Raw genomic sequence first — 21,330 nt, 5'->3', positions numbered from 1 at the left:
TCCTCCGTCCATAGGATTTTCCAGGCAAGAGTACTGGAGTGGGGTGCCATTGCCTCCTCCATCCATCTTGACTACCAGGGGGAAAATATATTAATAGAATAATGGAAATAAAAAATAATAATGGAACAGTATGTTGAAATTTGACTGCTTTGGACACAGCAATGTTAAATTCTTTTCATTAGTCTGTTGGCTTAGAAGATAGCAATAGTTCATTTTTTTTCACTCTTGTTCAGTCACTCAGTTTTGTCTGATTCTTTGTGACCCCATGGACTGCAGCACACCAGGCTTCCCTGTTCTTCACTATCTCCCAAAATTTGCTCAGACTTATGTCCATTGAATTAATGACTGTGGTCCTAAGACAAAGATCAGAAAAAAGAGTTAAGAAAAGTGAGGAAGAAGAAGGCCATAATTTTGTTTATCCCTTACTTAGAATAAGAGTATGCCTGATGGGTAGGAATCAAGCCTCCAAAGAGCAAAAAAAAGTATTTATAAATTTTTTTAGTCTCTTTCAGATATAATAGCAATGAGCTAGCGAGCATTTTCAAGAACAACTAAAGTACAAGCCCACCTTTATAAGCTCTAAGAAGCAGTGATCATCAATCTTTATAGTAACCAAGATGATATAAGTGGGTGGGAATTACTGTTACAATGTTTTGTGCAAATATGTGTGTGTGTGTACATCAAATAACCCCAGTAGCTCTTTTTAAAACTTGGTAACTTGTATAAGGTGAAAGAGGAGAGTGAAAAAGCTGGTTTAAAACTCAACATTCAGAAAATTAAGATCATGGCATCTGGTCCCATCACTTCATGGCAAATAGATGGGGAAACAGTGAAAACACTTTATTATCTTGAGCTCCAAAATCACTGTGGATAGTGACTGTAGCCATGAATTTAAAAGACACTTGCTCCTTGGGAGACAGGCTATGACAAACCTAGACAGCATATTAAAAAACAGACACATCACTTTGCCGACAAAGATTCGTCTAGTCAAATCTATGGTTTTTCCAGTAGTCACGTATGGATATGAGAGTTGGACCATAAAGAAGGCTGAGCCTGTTTGAGTTTATATAACAGACTACCATAGACTGGGTGGTTTGTGAACTTCAGGCATCTATTTCTCAGTTTTGGAGACTGGAAAGTCTGAGATCAAGGTTCTGGCAGATTCAGGGTCTGATGAGGGCCCTCTTCCTGCTTCACTGTGTCCTCACAGGTTAGAAGGGAGAAACAGCTCTCTGGGGTTTCTTTCATAAGAACACTAATACCATTCATTAGGGCTCCACCCTCATGACCCAATCACCTTCCAAAGGCCCAACCTCCTAATACCATCACATTGAGGGTAGGTTTCAACCTATGGATTGGGGGGAGGGGGGCACACAAACATTTGTTCTTGTTCAGTCTCTCAGTCATGTCCCACTCTTGAACCCATTGACTGCAGTATGCCAGGCTTCCCTGTCCTTCACCATCTCCCATAGCTTGCTCAAACTCATGTCGATTGAGTCGGTGATGCCATCCAATCATCTCGTCCTCTGTCGTTCCCTTCTCTTCCTGCCTTCAATCTTTCCAAGCATCAGTGTCTTTATAATGAGTCAGCTCTTCACAACAGGTGCTTAAAGTATTGGAGCTTAAGCTTCAGCAATCAGTCCTAAATATTCAGGGTTGATTTCCTTGGGATTGAGTGGTTTGATCTCCTTGCAGTCCAAGAGACACTCAAAAGTCGTCTCGAACACCGCAGTTCAAAAGTGTCACTTCTTTTTTGTTACAAACATTTAGTCTGTAACAGATGTGTTTTGAGTTTTAGTTTTGGTTCTAGACTTTTCATTTTTGAGCATGTTATAACTGCAACCTAACAAAGAATTTTAAGCCAAGATTTTATTTAAGAGTGTTCTATTTGGCGTTTGTAACAACCATTCTTTACACTCATCATGCTGCTGCTGCTAAGTCGCTTCAGTCGTGTCCAACTCTGTGCAACGCCATAGATGGCAGCCCACCAGGCTCCGCCAACCCTGGGATTCTCCAGTCAAGAACACTGGAGTGGGTTGCCATTTCCCTCTCCAATGCATTGAAAGTGAACAGTCAAAGTGAAGTCACTCAGTCGTGTCCGACTCTTAGCGACCCCATGGACTGCAGCCTACCAGGCTCCTCCGTCCATGGGATTTTCATACATACTTGCTTTTACTCCTTGCTCTTCCACTTGCCCTTATTCTCCTCATCCTCAGCCCTTATTCTCCTCATCTCCAGCCCTCTCCTCACCCTTGTTGGGTGTCCTTTCCTCTTGACAAGATAGGCTAACTTCTGAGGCTCTGGATCTCTTCTGGCTGTGCAAATTAGAGCCCCAAAGGAAACCCAGCTTCATGTGGTCTCCTCCTGCATGATATCCAGACCCTGTGAGCACAGCCAGGACGAGCCGTAGATAGAGGTGAGGGAGCTGGGCACTCAAGACTTAGAAGTCTTGGCAGACCCTCCTCACTGCGGCTGTGAAAAAAGGTTTCCATCCATTAGCCTTCCTTAAAATTATCTTGTAGATTAACACATTTCAGTCTTTAACTGAAGAATATTGAATTCATGAACTTAGAGATGGGCTGTTAATCTTAATGCCTATAAATATTTGGTATGAATTCGTACATCAGATATCTTTCTGATTCAACAGCTAACAGGAATAAAGATGGGGATAGCGTGGACAAAGGTCGTGAGAGTTTTGTATAGAGGCTCTTACATATGACTTTAAGATTTACTCCAGTATTCTTAGGCAGCATTTTGGGTCCTTGCATTTCTTATAGTAAGCACCCTTTGCTTTCATTAGAATTTTCTAATTAAAAACTATTATCTGCCTTTACCTTTTTATATGACTCTAGTAAATTGATTAATAATATATTGTAAAGCAAAATGTTTTCCCTATAAAATTATTTTTATATTTCCTGCAAATATTTTTAAGTAAAATATCTGTTGTAAGTTTTTAAATGACTTCTGATTTTCTTTGTTTTCTTCATCTTCAAATATTTCTCATTTATTAGTGAATCATATCTCAGTATAATCTAGATAAAATGTATTTTCTCTCCTTTTAAATACTTTTATATTCTCATCTGTTTTTATGGCATGTTACTGCATGTCTCCAGAGGCACACAGCATTTTTATTTTCAAGTAAATTTATATTAGTTACAGTCTCCAGCTGTTTTAGATATAGGATCATTTCCTGTTGGTACTGTTTCCAGGACAATTCTTTTTTTCCCTCACAAAAATGAAAAATGTAATTTAACAAAGACATCCTATAATTGCCTTCATATCTAGCAAGGTATCTAGCAATCTAAATACTTATTTTATTTAAAACATCTGTCTACATAATATCTAGTGATTGTCCAGGGCTATATCATTCTTGGGAAAAGCAGCTGCTGCCATTTTTATTTAATTTATAAGGAACCACCAAAAATATCTCCTTATTATTGAATCTTCTGGCACTCTGTCATATGTGAATTTTTTTTTTTTAATGAGAATAGCTTACCTTTTTGGTATTTGCAGTTAGCCTCTTTCAAATTAGGAAAGATCATTCTTTTAATAATCACTATGGAAACCCTGCAAAAATAGTAAGCTTTTGTTATATAGATCAAGGTATCATAGTAAAAATGGTGGCATGCTACTCTACTCACAACTAGACTTACACTGGAATCGCAGTTTAATTGTTAAGTTTTTTAGAGTTATTTGTCTGTAATGCATTCTCTTTTCATTTATAATGAAAGTATATATATATTTTTTATTGTGAACCCAATCTGTTGATTAGAGCAGTCAGTTGATATGTTCTTGTCATTCTTCAGAAAAATGCCTGAAAAAGATGGCAACATCTGTAAAAGCTCTTTGTCTTGGGGGTGATGCTGAATGTTGCTTATAAAGGAACCCATTTGTAGCTCTGTTTATAGTGCAAAAGCCTTGGAGCCTAAGATAAAATGTTTAACTTTTAATAGATTGTATCAATTGAGGCTCACCTGAATGCCAAAACCAACAGACACCCCGGCTTACAATAGTGTGTCTAAATGAGAAAGTTTACTTTTTCCAGGGATGTAATCAAAATATTCCTCTTTGGAACACTAAGAGTATGAAGGGGAAATGATTATGGTTCCCTACTGACATACTGTTTGATTGACAGGAAAAACCAACACGCACACCACCTGAGACATCTTGTTCAGGAACTTTCTGGAGGGTAGTAAATTGGTGTTGGCACAAACACAGAAAAATAAAATGACTTGATTCAGCACTTTTCAATTCTAAATCCCTAAACACTAAAGAAAGAAGTAAATATTCATCAAATGATCAAAATTTATATTGATTTTTATTCTACATTAGCAGCTCAAAGTCAAGACTCTTGACAGGGTGGATGTCGGTTTGAATGATTCTCTTTGAAATGAGGATACAGGCACTGAGCTGAGTGCTACTGTGCATTCCTGAACCATAGGCCCTGATTATTAGTACCCTAGGAGGCTACATTTTTAAAAGAACGTATAAAGGCACACTTGTTCTGTTCTGTTTTGATAGCTAAATTGTTATTATTAGTATGTAAAGTAATTCTTGTTGTTCCTGCTTCATTCCTTCCTTTCTATCACCATCTAAGAATAACTATTTTATAGAATTTCAAAGGAACTGGAGTGCACATTGTAGTCATAGAGTTAATAGCAGCATTTGCCAACATAATTGTACTTGGGAAGGAACTGCCAGTCCTGCAGGGCAAGAGAAGCTAAGACTGTATCTTGACATTATATGTCTTTAATTTTTAGTTTCTGCCAGAAAGTACATAAGGACTTGTGGTAGAGGTATTTGGAAGTTGGGAATAAGAACATCACCGAAGAATATAAACACAAGACTTGACACGTGTCATTGTGCAGAGATTTGCTAAGGAAACAGTAATGGAGAAACATAGAAATTCTAATCATCCCCTCCAGTCCACACAGTGTAATCACGCTCCCTTCCCACCCTAGCTCGTGACATAAAATACTGAATTTTTAATGACTTTAACAACTTCCATTACAAAGAAGAGGAGAGTAGTGGTAGATGAGGCTATCCACAGATGTGATTGTGTGATATATTTGTTCTTTATGTTTAAGTGGAGGTGTTATCGTTGTTGTTTTTAATATAGGCATCTCTTCTCTCATTAACATGAAGGAAGATGACATTTTTCTTTACACACAACTGCAGAAGAAATAATGAAAATAGCATTCATGTTAATTTTTCTGCTTTGTTTAAATGCTTCCCATTTAACAAATACCATTAAGTATATAGCTTTAAAACTGGATTTCTTAAACATTCCACTGAATGGTCTTAATGGTTTGCCACTCGCACCAAGTCAGTAGACAGAAAGATGACCTTTTAAATATATAAATACAATATTTTTACTTAAATCAGTTATCTTTTGCAGTTGTCTTGACTTTATTATCCATGAATAAGTATAAATAACCTTGGGAACATAAGTCTAGGTTTTCTGGTGCTGCCAATATGGTCAGAGAAATTTTATAGCCTAATGTACAAAGATTAGTATATGTAATAATCTCATAGCTTAGTTGGTAAAGAATCCGCCTGCAATGCAGGGGACCCCGGTTAGATTCCTGTGTTGGGAAGATCTGTTGGAGAAGGAATAGGCTACCCACTGCAGTATTCTCGGGCTTCCTTTGTGGCTCAGCTGGTATAGAATCCACCCACAATGTGGGAGACCTGGGTTCAGTCCCTGGGTTGGAAAGATCCCCTGGAGAAGGGAAAGGCTGGCTCCAGTATTCAGTCCATGGGATCACAGAATTGGACACGACTGAGCGACTTTCACTCACTCACTTGCTGAGTATGATATTGAAATAGCTTTGAGCATCTTCCTAAATTTTGATATATATTTTCTTTTTAATAAGAAATATTTAAATACTTTTGAAAGTTTTTTATCCATTGATAAAAAGAATATCCTAACCAACTCACTAATTGTTTCTTTCAAAGTGTATTGGTCATATATCCTTGAACAAATATTTTAGCTCCTGTTATGTGATATAATTTTCTGTAATTCTAGGTTAGAGGTTCCCTAAGGACAAAAACCATGTCTGACCCAGATTTATATCTTATACAATTTCTTACACATAAAGAAACTCTCAAAATATATTTGTCAAATGAAGAAATGAAGACCTAATCAACTTTATTCTAAAGACATGCATTGCTCCATAGTCTGTAGTCTCTGCTCCAACTCTTAGGAGAAGGAGACTTTGGTGCTCTACTCAATCCTGTACACAGGACTCCTCCTTTGTATTGCCAAATAATGTTTGTACTTAATTAGAACGTAGCTAATCATGGATGTGTGATAAATGTCTCCCGAGAGTTCATTTTAGGATCTTGGGGAACAAAAAAACCACTATAGAGGTGACAACTCTCTATCCTGGAGTGAATATGAGGAATTCTGCCAAACAAAAGCATGGAGATTTCCAAATGGAGATTCTAATCAATCCTGAAAGTCCTTGTCAGAGTCTATGGGGGTTTAGGGACCTGAAGGTGTTTCCAGAAGAGTGAAGTGATTTGGGCCAGTTGCAAGAGATGGATTCTACAGGGAGTTTAGAGGGAAGATATATTTGTATAAGGCATAAGGGAAAAAGGTGTGTGCTTAGAGACAGTGCATTAAAGGTAAAGAAAAAAGACTAGTAAAGGTAGGAAAATATTCCCAAATAACAAAATTATTGTCAGAAAATGTACAGTTCCCCTCCAAGTATTGATGGATCCCCGTGGTCTTCCTGAGCTGGTGTGGATTCTTCCAAATACAAACTGTGACATTGCTGATGTCTCTTCCGAAAGCTCAAATGACTCTGTTTTTTTATTTTAAATGGGAAATCAGGTTTTATTAAGCTACAACACATTCTTACCCAGAAGACTTCAAACCTCATTTTGAAATGTATTGTGTAGCTTACTCCTGAAATAGCTGAAATTTTCATTCTGTAAGTGTGAGACCATTGTGGTTAGCTTTTAATATAATATGTGACATATAAGATCACTCTATTAGCTGAATAAAATATTACCAAATGATTTAAAATAAAGAAGGTTTTCTTCTTCCTTTTCTCTAGATGAAAGTAAACAAGTTATCAGTTCAGTTCAGTTCAGCCTCTCAGTCGTGTCCAACTCTATGCAACCACATGAATAGCAGCACGCCAGGCCTCCCTGTCCATCACCAACTCCTAGAGTTCACTCAGACTTAGGTCCATCGAGTCTGTGATGCCATCCAGCCATCTCATCCTCTGTCATTCCCTTCTCCTCCTGCCCCCAATCCCTCCCAGCATCAGAGTCTTTTCCAATGAGTCAACTCTTCGCGTGAGGTGGCCAAAGTACTGAAGCTTCAGCTTTGGCATCATTCCCTCCAAAGAAATCCCAGGGCTGATCTTCAGAATGGACTGGTTGGATCTCCTTGCAGTCCAAGGGACTCTCAAGAGTCTTCTCCAATACCACAGTTCAAAAGCATCAATTCTTCGGCACTCAGCTTTCTTCACAGTCCAACTCTCACATCCATACATGACCACAGGAGAAACCATAGCCTTGACTAGACGGACCTTTGTTGGCAAAGTAATGTCTCTGCTTTTGAATATGCTATCTAGGTTGGTCTTAACTTTCCTTCCAAGGAGTAAGCGTCTTTTAATTTCATGGCTGCAATCACCATCTGCAGTGATTCTGGAGCCAAAAAAAAAAAAAATCTGACACTGTTTCTACTGTTTTCCCTGTTTCCCCATCTATTTCCCATGAAGTGATGGGACCAGATTCCGTGATCTTCGTTTTCTGAATGTTGAGCTTTAAGCCAACTTTTTCACTCTCCTCTTTCACTTTCATCAAGAGGCTTTTTAGTTTCTCTTCACTTTCTGCCATAAGGGTGGTGTCATCTGCATATCTGAGGTTATTGATATTTCTCCCAGCAATCTTGATTCCAGCTTGTGCTTCTTTCAGTCCAGCGTTTCTCATGATGTACTCTGCATATAAGTTAAATAAGCAGGGTGACAATATACAGCCTTGACGTACTCCTTTTCCTATTTGGAACCAGTCTGTTGTTCCATGTCCAGTTCTAACTGTTGCTTCCTGACCTGCATATAGGTTTCTCAAGAGGCAGGTCAGGTGGTCTGGTATTCCCATCTCTTGAAGAATTTTCCACAGTTTATTGTGATCCACACAGTCAAAGGATTTGGCATAGTCAATAAAGCAGAAATAGATGTTTTTCTGGAACTCTCTTGCTTTTTCAATGACTCAGTGGATGTTGGCAATTTCATCTCTGGTTCTTCTGCCTTTTCTAAAACCAGCTTGAACATCTTGAAGTTCACAGTTCACATATTGCTGAAGCCTGGCTTGGAGAATTTGGAGTATTTACTAGTGTATGAGATGAGTGCAGTTGTGCCGTAGTTTGAGCATTCTTTGGCATTGCCTTTCTTTGGGATTGGAATGAAAACTGACCTTTTCCAGTCCTGTGGCCACTGCTGAGTTTTCCAAATTTGCTGGCATATTGAGTGCAGCACTTTCACAGCATCATGTTTCAGGATTTGAAATAGCTCAACTGGAGTTCCATCACCTCCACTAGCTTTGTTCGTAGTGATGCTTTCTAAGGCCCACTTGACTTCACATTCCAGGATGTCTGGCTCTAGATGAGTGATCACACCATCATGATTATCTGGGTCATTAAGATCTTTTTTGTACAGTTCTTCTGTGTATTCTTGCCACGTCTTCTTAATATCTTCTGCTTCTGTTAGGTCCATACCATTTCTGTCCTTTATTGAGCCCATCTTTGCATGAAATATTCTCTTGGTATCTCTAATTTTCTTGAAGAGATCTCTAGTCTTTCCCATTCTGTTGTTTTCCTCTATTTCTTTGCATTGATCTCTGAGGAAGGCTTTCTTATGTCTATATTTCAATAATTGTTGGTCAAAGTAAAAAATTGTCTTCTTTTTAAGAGAGAATAAAGCCAACTGTTTTCAAAATTAAACTGAGGCTACAACCTTAAAACTATCTGTCTTATATCCTTGTACATTTTAAACCATTTAAAATTTTCAAACTCTGTAAAATGTCTTCAGCTAATTTATATAGATTGCCTATCACATACCATGTGCTGTGCCGGGTACTGGGGAGATGGCGATGAATACATACATAAAAGCAATGAATACATGGATAAAATATAGCAATGGATACATAAACAAAAGCTCCTGTCCACTCACAGCTTCCAGTCCACAGTTGGAAGATAGACAGTAGAAAATAAGTTACCTATTTTGGCTACACAAGGTAAAGATATATGAAGGACAATAAGGATTGCTGGGTGGAGGGGCGGGGGTGGGGGGTGGGGGGCGGGAGTCAGCTGAAGTATTAAGTAGAAGATCAAAATATTCCTGAATAAGAAGATGACATTTTAGCAAAGACTTAAGGGAGGTTAGGGACGGAGCTGTCATGCAAACAAGATCCAAATGCCCTAGAGCCCTGGAGCAAGCCCACTGGCCCTGCTGGAGCAGGTCAGGATAGGTTGAAGACTGAGGACTCAACTGTGGCATGTGGACAAAAGCCTAGTTGGAGTACATTCAAGAGAAAATAGGAGAGGAATTGGACATAGTGAGTATAGATAATCTGGATAAAAGTGATTTTGCTATAATGAAGAACAGAGAAATGGGGCTGAAGCCAAGAATAGATTGGTATCAATTGATGTCAAGAGATTATTTTTCCTTTTTATTTACTTATTTTGTACGGTTGTGCTCAGTCTCTCTGTCACGTCGGACTCTTTGCGACCCCATGGACTGTAGCCCGCCAGGCTTCTCTGTCCCTGAAATTTCCCAGGCAAGATTACGGAAAGTCAATTGTCATTTCCTCCTCTGGGGGATATTCCAGACCCAGGGAACTTGTGTCTCTTTTCTCCTGCATTGGCAGGCAGAATCTTTACCACTGCACCACCTGAGAAGCCCTTTATTTATTTCACCATGGGAGAAACACAGCATTTGGGGGGGTGGGGTGCAGAATGTGTTAATGAGAATAATATAGTGGAGAGGAAAAAACTTGAGGAAGAGAAGGGTGATTTGCTGCTGGGGCGATAATCTTTGCATAGATAAAAGGGGGTCTTTGTGTCTATGGAGGGGATTGGTTTGGGCTAGAAATATGGACATTTTCCACAGAAACAGGAGAAAAAGCAGAGGATGTGGAATCAGACGCAAGTGGCTCGGTAGATGTGGTGGGAAGCTATGAAGTGAGCAGGCAGACCTACAATGGCATGAGTTAAGAAAGAGTAAAGTTAATTTTCTAACATTCTCAGGATACTTAACCCAACAGAGGGTCCTGGGATATGCAGTGACAATGAAATAATTGATATTTCTTAACTAAATCAGTGCTTTTTAGGGCAAGGACAAGGTATGTATGTGATTATAAAAGTAAGTGTGGGTTTAATCCTTCAAGATTGTTAGAATAACTGAAATTTCCCCCCCTCACCACCAAATTTACAATGGGCTAAATAACTATTTTGTTGTTAGACACATAATCAGAAGGAAGTATGTTGCTGCTGCTGCTGTTGTTGTTCAGTTGCCAAGTCCTGTCTGACTCTTTGTGACCCCATGGACTGCAGCATGCCAGGCCTCCCTGTCCCTCACCATCTCCCAGAGTTTGCCCAAGTTCAAGTCCATTGACTTGGTGATGTCATCCAACCATCTAATCCTCTGTTGCCCTCTTATCCTTCTGCCTTCAATCATTCCCAGCATGAGAGTCATTTCCAATGAGTTGGTTCTTCACATCAGGTGACCAAATATTAGAGCTTCAGCTTCAGCATCAGTCCTTCCAATGAGTATTCAGGGTTGATTTCCTTTGGGATTGGCTGGTTTTATCTCCTTGCTGTCCAAGGGACTCTTGAGTCTTCTCCAGCACCACAGTTCAAAAGCATCAATTCTTCGGCACTTAGCCTTCTTTATGGTCCAGCTCACACATCCGTACATTACTGGAAAAACCATAGGCTTGTTTATATGGACCTTTGTTGGCAAGGTGATGTCTTTGTTTTTTAATACACTGTCTAGGTTTGTTATAGCTTTCCTGCAAGAAGTAATCATCTTCTAATTTCATGACTGCAGGCATCATCCACAGTGATTTTAAAGCCCCCAAAGAGGAAATCTGTCACTGTTTCCATTTTTTTCCCCATTTATTCACCATAAAGTGATGGGACCAGATGCCATGATCTTAGTTTTTTTAATATTGACTTCTAAGTCAGCTTTTTTACTCTCCTCTTTCACCCTCATCAAGAGGGAAGTATATGGTTGATTAACTATTTGGGCTCAGGAGAATATCACTGAATTTGAATCACCACATATCAACCCAAATTTAAATAGAATATTTTAGAACACTGTCTTGTATTCTGACTAAATTATTAATTTGTAGTCTAAATTTGAAAAGGAGTGTCTCTAATTATTTAGGCTATTCATGCTAAGTCACTTTAATCATATCCAACTCTTCATGACCCCATGGAGTATAGCCACCAGGCTTCTCTGTCCATGGGATTCTCCAGGTAAGAATATTGGAGTGGGTTGCTATTTCCTTCTCCAAGGCATCTTCTCAACACAGGGATCAAACTTGTCTCAATGAAGACATTTAAAATTTCATATGAATAGAGGAAATTCTAAAGATTTAATTGAAGTATCTGTTGTAAATCAAGGATCTTCCCTGGTGGCTCAGTTGGTAAAGAATCTGCCTGCAATGCAGGAGACCCGAGTTAATATACCTGAGTCAGGAAGATCCCCTGGAGAAGGAAATGGCAACCCACTCCAGTATTCTTGCCTGGGAAATCCCATGGCCAGAGGAGAATGGCGGGCTACAGTCCATAGGGTCACAAAGAGTTGAACATGACTTAGCAACTAAATCTGCCTATATTGTAAATTGTGCATGCTAAGTTGCTTCAGTTGTGTCCAACTCTTTGAAACCATATGGACCGTAGCCCCACCAGGCTCCTCTGTTCTTGGGATTCTCCAGGCAAGAATACTGATGTGGGTTGCCATTTCCTTCTCCAGGGGATCTTCCTGACCCAAGGATTGAACCCAAGTCTCTTATGTCTCCTGCATTGGCAGGCAGGTTCTTTACCACTAGCGTCACCTGGGAAATAAAAGGGGAAAACATACTAACAATGATAAGTAGCAAAGCAGTTGTATTAAACCTCTGATAAGAAGGCAGTGATTCTAACTTTTATTATGTATATTAGCATACTTCAGTTTAGTTCAGTTCAGTCGCTCAGTTGTGTCCGACTCTTTGTGACTCCATGAACCACAGCACGCCAGGCCTCCCTGTCCATCACCAACTCCCGGAGTTTACCCAAACTCATGTCCATTGAGTCAGTGATGCCATTCAACCATCTCATCCTCTGTTGTCCCCTTCTCCTCCTGCCTTCAGTCTTTCCCAACATCAAGGTCTTTTCCAGTGAGTCAGCTCTTCGCATGAGGTGGCCAAAATATTGGAGTTTCAGCTTCAACATCAGTCCTTTCAATGAACACCCAGGACTGATTTCCTTTAGGATGGACTGGTTGAATCTTCTTGCAGTCCAAGGAACTCTCAGGAGTCTTCTCCAACAACACAGTTTAAAAGCATCAATTCTTTGGTGCTCATCTTTCTTTATAGTCCAACTCTCACATCCATACGTGACCACTGGAAAAACAATAGCCTTGACTAGATGGACCTTTGTAGACAAAATAATGTCTCTGCTTTTTAATATGCTGTCTAGCTTAGTCATAACTTTCCTTCCAAGGAGTAAACCTCTTTTAATTTCATGGCTGCAGGCACCATCTGCAGTGATTTTGGAGCCCCCCAAAAATAAAGTCAGCCACTGTTTCTCCAGTTTCCCCATCTATTTGCCATGAAGTGATGGGACTGGATGCCATGATCTTAGTTAGTCTACTAGGGTAGCAATAAAAAATACACAGACTGAGTGGCTTAAGCAATGGAAATTTATTTCTTACAGTTCTGGAGGCTGGAAGTCCCAGATCAAGTAATTGACAGGTTTGGTTTCTAGGAGCCCTCTCCCCTTGCTTATGGATGGCCAACTGCCTTGTCACTGCATCCTCACATGGCCTTTTCTCTGTGGGACCACTCTTCATCTTTTTATAAAGACACCAGTCCTATTGGATTAGGGCCACACCCTTGTGATCTATTTAACCGTAATTATCTTTTTAAAGACCCTGTTTACAATTACAGTCACATTTTGGTTTAAGGCTTCAACATACAATTTGAAGAGGACACATTATGTGAAATAAACCAATAACATTATGTTAAAAGTTTACTAGAGAGAAATGAGTTAACAGAATCTCTTAGGTAGGCATTCTCTCTGTTGGATTGCTGGGCTTCTGTCCTCTGGGAAACTGTTGATTCTCTTCTAAATGCAATGTTAGGAGGTAGGAACTTTATGAGCGTATCTGGACTAACCCATCTCATGACAGAAGAAGGGAGATAGAAGTAGATTAAGGCCATCACAGAAACAGTGACATCTTCTTGGCAGGTCATTGGATAGGTAAGATTCCCTGAGGTGATATTCTCCATGGCCTATCCCCTTCTACTTTAGCCTCTTTGTCTAAATGCCCCCAAAGCTGCAGCCACCATTTTCTGAACATGCCACATCCTTTTGCAAGTCTGGGCCTCTGAACAAATGAAGAATTCTACCTGTAAAGATATCCATCTGCTTCTTTACCTGACAAAGATATACCCATACTCCCAGATCTGGCTCAATTGTTACCTCTACCTGGCTTTTACTGCCCATTCCTCACCTTCACACAGTGTTTTATTTCCCATCCTCCCCACCATCATTTTACTCAGTACACTTATCTACTTGTTGCCATGGCTCTTTCCTCCACTATACTGTAATCCCCTGAGAAAAAGGACAATGTTTTGTTCTTCTTTGTACCCATAGTTCTTGGTGTAGTTCCTGACACATGATAAAGGCTTAGTGACTATATGAGTGATAAATTATTTACTGAGCCCCTATCATGTTCAAGATACTGCCTAGGTGCTGGGAATACATAATGGCCAAGCAGACAGAGAAACCCCATCCCTGTATGGAGCTTAGAGTCTGGAGACAGAGATAGAGAAAATATAAGCCAGCAAATCTAAGAATTCTGAAATGAGATATGTGCTGTAAAGGAAATCAACACTGTTCTGCAATGGAGAAAAATAGAGTGGATCTACTTTCAATAAGGTGGACAGAGAAGTCTCCCTGAGAAGTAACATGTCAGCTGAGAGGTAAAGAATGAGAAGTCGTTAGCAAGAGAATGTTCTAGAGAAAGGGAACAGTATGTGCAAAGGTCCTTAGAGAGGAAAGAGCTATTTAAAGAACTGGAAGAAGGAAAGCATAACAAGGGGCATAGTGATCAAGAAAGAGAGAAGTAGAGAATGAGGTATAAGGTAGGCAGGAAGCAAATCTAATGAGCTATGTTCTAAGTTTGTGTTTTAGATCTAAATGCAGTATGAAACTAACTTTTTATAGAGACCAATCTGACACTGTAATGGAAGAGATGGGAGAGGCAGGAATGGGCAAGGGCTGATACACATTAGAAGATAATTGCTGTACTACAGGGGAGAGTTGATAGAGGCTTGGACCAGGCTGGCAGCAATGCAGACTGGGAAGACGGACTGGAGAGACATTTTGAAAGAAGAATCAACAGAATTTAGGGAGTAACTGGTTGTAGGAAATGACAAAGAGGAGTCATGGATAATTCTCAGGTTTCTGACCTAAGCAACAGATGGTGCCATTTATTTAAAGGGAGGATACTAAGAACAGAAAGTTTGGAGGCATGCTGTAAGGATGAGAATGGAGAGTGTTTTCAACAGCTATGCCTACAGTAAATTCAGTTAGCAGTGGTTGATTGTATATATAAGTATGGCACTCAGAGGAGAGAATAGGGAGCCGTTACTACATAGGCACCGTTGAAAGCCATGGAAAAGAGTTTAAAGAGGTCCAGAATTAAGCCCTGAAACAACAAGAACCAGTGACCCCAGATGTGAATCAAAAAGATCAATGAACTATCTATAAAATGGATTTGCGGCTGGTGGAGAGGGAGGGAGAGTATTTGAGAATCCATCACTTTAGGTCAGCTGAGGTCTTATGCAGGCCTCGATTAGAATAAGAAAGAGCTGATCCCTTTTCTCTTCTCATCATACACAATCTCCCATGGCATTCTCATTTCATCTCCTAGTGTCAGCCTTTGCCTTTGGGTTTATATTTCAGTCCTAATATTTCCACTTGCTTGCTGAACATTTCATTTTGGGAATCATGCTGCTGCTGCTGCTGCTAAGTCGCTTCAGTCGTGTCCGACTCTGTGAGACCCCATAGATGGTACCTCAAAGCAGAAGACTCTGTTTTAGCTTGTTTGTTCCCTTTATCTATGCTGCTCATTTTATATTCCCATTGATGACACTGGCCAGGAAGTGAGAGGTAGATCTGTCAGTGAGTCTGTTCCTTCTTGTTCCTTTTCATTTTTCTTAATGAATAAGTTATCAAATTTTGTTAATTACACATCAGTAATATTATTTAATATTCTATAGCCTGTGTTTCTATTTGTAAACTATAGTCACTTTTAAAGTATCTACAACTGTCATTGTTGTTATTCAGTCGCTCAGTCATGTCCAACTCTGTGACCGAATGGACTGCAGCATGCCAGTCTTCCTTGTTCTTCACTATCTCTTGGAGTTGGCTCAAACTCATGTCCATTGAATGGATAAGGCCATCCAGCCATCTCATTCTCTGTTGCCTCCTTCTTCTGCCCTCAATCTTTCCCAAATCAGGGTCTTTTCCAATGAGTTGGCTCTTCCCATCAGGTGGCTAAAGTGTTCAAGCTTTAGCATCAGTCCTTTCAATGAATATTCAGGGTTGATTTCCTTTAGGATTAACTGTTTTTTTCCTCCTTGCTGTCCCAAGGACTCTCAAGAGTCTTCTCCAGCACCACAGTTTGAAAGCATCAGCACCTTCTTTATGGTCCTAATCTCACGTCTGTACACGACTGCTAGAAAAACCATAGCTCTGACTAGACGATTTCTGTTGGCAACGTCTCTACTTTTTAACTAGTACTACTTTAACTACTACTTTTTAGCTCTCTAGGTTTGTCCTGGCTTTTCCTCCAAGGAGTAAGCATCTTTTAATTTCATGGCTGCAGTCACCATCTGCAGTGATTTTGGAGCCCAAGAAAAGAAAGTCTGTCACTGTCTCCACTGTTTCCCCATCTATTTCCCATAAAGGGATAGGACTGGGTGCCATGACCTTAGTTTTTTGAATGTTGAGTTTTATGCCAGCTTTTTTACTCTCCTCTTTGACCTTCATCAAGAGGCTGTTTAGTTCCTCTTTAGTTCTTCTTTGCTTTCTGCCATAAGAGTGGTGTCATCTGCGTATCTGAGGTTATTGGTATTTCTCCCAGCAATCTGGATTCCAGCTTGTGCTTCATGCAGCCCAGCATTTCACGTGATGTACTCTGTATATAAGTTAAATAAGCAGGGTGAGACTATACAGCCTCAATGTACTCCTTTCCCAATTTTAAGCCAGTTCATTGTTTCACGTCCGGTTCTAACTATTGCTTCAATAAATGAAATTATTTTAATCAAAGATTCAGCGTGACTATTTTTTTAAGAACTATAATTTCTCCAAATCTTTCTTCTAAAAATTTATCTGTAGAGTAAAATACAGTATGAGAAAGAGTTAAGGCAGTTCGCAGATAGATTTAGACTGGCACAGTCATTCAACCTTAGCCGAAGAAACAACTTTGGTTCTATTTTTATCATCATGTTTTGAAATGAATCACTGAAAGCAGAGATAGAAATACAGATGGATAGGAAAAGCTGGGCCATCTAATTCATCTCCTTTTTAGCACAGGGATGTTTCCTATGTCAAATGCCTGTGAGATATTGTGCAATAAAAGTCTTAGATCATAGCATTTCAATCATTTTTGTAAGGTGACTAATTGTTTCTCCAGTTGCTCTCAGCATTGTTCTCTGAATTCCTTTCCAGGAATGCATGTCACACAGAGGTGTTATCCTTGTGCACAGAAATGGCCAAGGATCTCAAAGGGCTGAGCTTCAATTATTTTTCCATGGTAGTGATGAGTCTATATGAAGTTGGCTGCCCTCTTTACATTGCTTTTTGTGACCAGTGGCACACATTTGTGAGATCTTTACCAAAAACAAGCAGTGGTCTAGTTTGCTACCTTAGGGTGCTTAAAAACTAGTAGGGACCTCTAGGGATCAGACATGCCACTTTGGCATCTAATGGTGCAGATTCATTATTTTAATGGGATTTCCAAAAGAATAATTTGTGTGGGATGTTTCCTCATTATCCCCATAGTGTTGAGAAGGGGAGGGATGGGGATAGCATTTGGAAAGACTTTTGTTTTTAAGTTCTCTTTTAAAAATTATTTTATCACTACTTTTTATTGAAGTATAGTTGATTTACAACGTTGTGCCAGTTTCTGCAGTACAGCAAAGTGACTCGGTTATTTACTTATATGCATTCTTTTTTAATATTCTTTTCCATTATGATTTATCACAGGATATTGAATACAGGTCTCTGTGCTAAACACTAAGACCTTGTTATTTATCCATTTTACATGTAATATTTTGCGTCTGCCAACCCCAAACTCCTAGTCCATCTCTCTCTTCCCCTGTCCTCCTTGGCCACCACAAGTCTGTTCTCTGTGTCTATGAATCTGCTTCTGTTTTGTAGCGAGGTTCATTTGTTCATATTTTAGTGATAGCATATGGTATTTGTCTTTCACTTTATAACTTCACTTAGTATGATAATCTCAGGTTGTATTAAGTTCTTTGACTACTGTTCAGTAACTCTCAATGATCTCATATTTAGTTGCTTGGGAATATTGTATACTTTATTGAAAGATATAGAACCAATACATTTCTATTGTCTAATGTTTTTTTCTAATCATTGACTCCCTATATTCAGTTTCATTTTCTCCCCCCCAACCATTAAAGAATATTCTTAGGTCTCTAGGTATTTCTTCAAATTCTATGATACCTGCAAACTTCTGAGTTGGCACTCTTCTATGTTGTCATTAATGTGCTCCATGCCTTCTCTTTCTCCATCTATTAATAAATAGGCTAACACTAGATTTAGTATTTCCTTTGTGCTTTCCACCAGCACACCCTTTCTTCCCAAACTGAAAATACTCCATGTAACATTATCCTTAGTTTATAGCGTTTGATGTAATTCTTAATCCTTATGCAAGTCAATTAGTTTGAACGAAAAAAGGTTACATGAACCAATACATAGATTGCGGAAACTTCAGTTACATGAATATAGTCATTTTAGTATTTTTAGAATTCTTCCTCAATATCTAGAGCATTCATAATTAGCTCCCGTGGAAAAGAACAAAATACAAATTCTAGAATGATTTGAGATCTTCCATTTCATAAGCTACCCATTTCCTTTACAGAGTCCTGATTCGCCCTTTTAAGCAGCTGCTATTTTATGACACTCTTTTTTTTTTTCCACGATTGTGTCTATAAAACCAGAGAGTGTGCAGGAGGCCTCGGCTGGCCATGGACATGAAGAGTAGAAGATCATCTCTGACTCCGCTTTTCCTACATGTTATGGAAATCTGGCAACTACTCAGCAACTGACTCAGACTTGGTCTTTCTGTAGGAGAATATATAATTAAATAATAAAGAAGTAGAAATTTTAAGGCTGTTGAGAAATGTTAACGGGCGTGTGGGATTTAGTGAAGCACACAAGAAGAGCTCCTTTGGTCCACAGTATACATGTACTCATCACTGGCCTTTTTCCTTCACCACAGGCAAGCATGCCACTGGGAAGACTTCATCCCCTGTTTTATCTGGTGTTCTGGGGAACTCTAAAGCCACAGGGATCACAACAGCTGCAATAAATAAAGCATCTCTTCAATACATTTCCTTGCCAAATATTATTCAGCATTCTTTTGGCCTTGGTTTGATAGAAAACAGCATGGTGAACTTACTACCTCTCCTTTTAGTACAGTGAGCCCCAAGTATCTATGAAAAATTTAACAATTCAAGCCTGCATGTAAGCAAAATCACTGTTCTTTCTATTTTAAAATTATTAAGACAAAATACAGAGAACCAAAAAAAAGTAATGTAGGAAGTCTTATCCCTATTGAAGAGGTATTGAATTAGTTCTAGGCTTTTTTATTCTCCTCAGGGTGAAGATAATGAGAAGCATCCAGAGTATGTGTCCATGCAAACGTATGGGTTGGAAGGGGACTCTTTAAAAAAAAATAAATGTTACATATATGGCAGTATGAGGAAGAATATTATTAAGGAATTTCACAGAATTTTTATATAAAGTCTCATCATACAGTATTATGATCTCAGGGATATATTGTGATATTTACTGAGTCTTCTGAGAGTTCATTTATTCAGGTTATATTTTAAGGAGGAACTTATAAGATTCAGATCTAAAATATAATTCTGTAATATGCCCAGCTGATCCCATTAAATCCAAGCTGAAAAGAAGCAGTATAATGATGTGAACAATTCCCATTCTCTGTGTTGTTACACCTCACTTGAAATGCATTCCTTCCAGATTAAAACAGCCATTCCTCTTTGTTTCTCTCTCCAGGCTGAGGTTCAACTATGCTACCTGGAAGCACAAAGAGATGCTGTTGAGCAGATGTCCCTCAAGCTGTACAGCGAGCAGTATACCAGCAGCAGCAAACGGAAAGAAGAGTTTGCTGATATGTCAAAAGTTCATTCAGGAGGAGGCAATGGGTAGGGAACTATTCTTTTTGTTGTTTTATTCTCATTAATCTCTACTTTTTTCAATGATGTTCCACTGGTCGGTGTTAGGCGGGCATTTCCTCCCAAGCTAGCAAGAGAAGTGCAATAGACAAGGTATTTATGTTCTTTCCCATTCATGCCAGAATTGAAGACTCTGGATTTGATCAGTCTGTCTGATAAAATCAGGACTTCCTAACTTTGGTGTTATTTGTTCGAAACAGTCTTGTGATTTTCTGAGCATTTGTATCACTGCATTGTGCCTATAACTTTCTCAGTGTATTTCCCTCTCTTTAAACCTCATAGTTTAAAGTCTGTCTAAGAAAATTTTAAACACCAGAACCTCAATGGAAACTGGTAGAACATAATTTTTTGAAAATATAGATATTCAATAATTGTTTAGGGACCATGGACTAACTGGTTAGCATCACATGAAGTCAAATGGAATGGTGGACTAGAGCTTATTGTCTGTGTTACATGAAACGACCCAGCAACTTCAATGACCCACCAACAGTTTTATTCAGCCTGAGATCTATGGCTGTATTTATATTATACTAACTACCCATGCTACTGAATAGTTAAGTTATGCATTCAAATATTTCCAAATTACTTCAAAATCATGCAAACATTCTCACTGTGTGTGTATGTGTGTGTGTGTATATATATATATATATGATACATATATGAGATTTATAAAATACTATTATGTTAAAAATTCTTTTCTGATTCAATTTTAATATTTAGTAGGTGATTATTAAAGACTAAAAGAGTATAATGAAATTTAATCATTTCATACTTTTAATGACTTGATAATAATTATACTCATTAAAATGGAAAAAGTAACCTATTTTGCTTTTATGCTTGAGCCAGACAACAAGGGAGAGAAACTGTTCCCCCAAGTTCCATAACATGTTAACAGCATAGTATAAACCTCTGGGGAGTGACTCTAGCCAAAATATTCCTTCACAAGGCAAGAGAAAAGAAGTCTTTCCATGCACTTTTTTCTTTTTTCTCTTAGGTGCTTATAGTTCTGATATGACTTAAAATTCTCGTTCAGATTTTGAGGATAAATTAACAACACAGGTTACAAATTCTGTCTTGTGATATAACCCGAGGACTAAGAATGCAAGAAAAGAATTCGAGTTGTAATTCTTTTTAGGAAATGGGCAAGGGCTTTTTAACCTTTAAATTTTACCTATCTCTACAATTTGTTGCTCTTTTAAGATATTTTTTATATATAGACGTGAGCATGTATTTGATTCATCTTCTATGATTCAGAAGACATTTATTCACAAGAGGAAAAACATGACAGCAAATTAGAAAGAAAAGGTTAAATATTCAAGCGTGAACAATAAGCTGTTTTGAGGCCTTAACGTGCTTTAATTTCTCTAAATGCCTAAATAGTCCCTGGTGTACCCACCACCACAAACTTTAGGTCACATTTTCATGTTTTCTAAAAGCCCTAGGGATTGAAGTGGTACCACGTGCTTCTGACCTCAGATTCCAAGGGCCCAACCTGAGTATTTACTCTGGGCTCCACAAATCATAAATCTGCCCTGGGAATGGCTTAGTTAACAGCAAGCATTGTTCTGTGAAGTGGGAGTAGGTGAACTTGCCTGA

The 21,330-nt window shown here is 38.8% G+C and overlaps 1 protein-coding gene across 2 annotated transcripts in view; it reads left to right on the top strand.

The window, feature by feature from the left end:
- The window catches only part of AKAP6 (A-kinase anchoring protein 6), a 389,020-nt gene that overhangs the window by 232,601 nt on the left and 135,089 nt on the right, over positions 1 to 21,330 (top strand). For both annotated transcript variants that reach the window (XM_040257143.1, XM_040257142.1), the window contains exon 8: positions 19,556 to 19,704. In XM_040257143.1, the coding sequence (XP_040113077.1) occupies positions 19,556 to 19,704 (149 nt within the window). The remainder of the gene's footprint in view (positions 1 to 19,555; positions 19,705 to 21,330) is intronic.

Source organism: Oryx dammah, unplaced genomic scaffold, assembly GCF_014754425.2.
Source record: "Oryx dammah isolate SB20612 unplaced genomic scaffold, SCBI_Odam_1.1 HiC_scaffold_16, whole genome shotgun sequence".
Taxonomy (NCBI): Eukaryota; Metazoa; Chordata; class Mammalia; order Artiodactyla; family Bovidae; genus Oryx; species Oryx dammah.
This window is presented reverse-complemented; position numbering and strand designations above follow the sequence as displayed.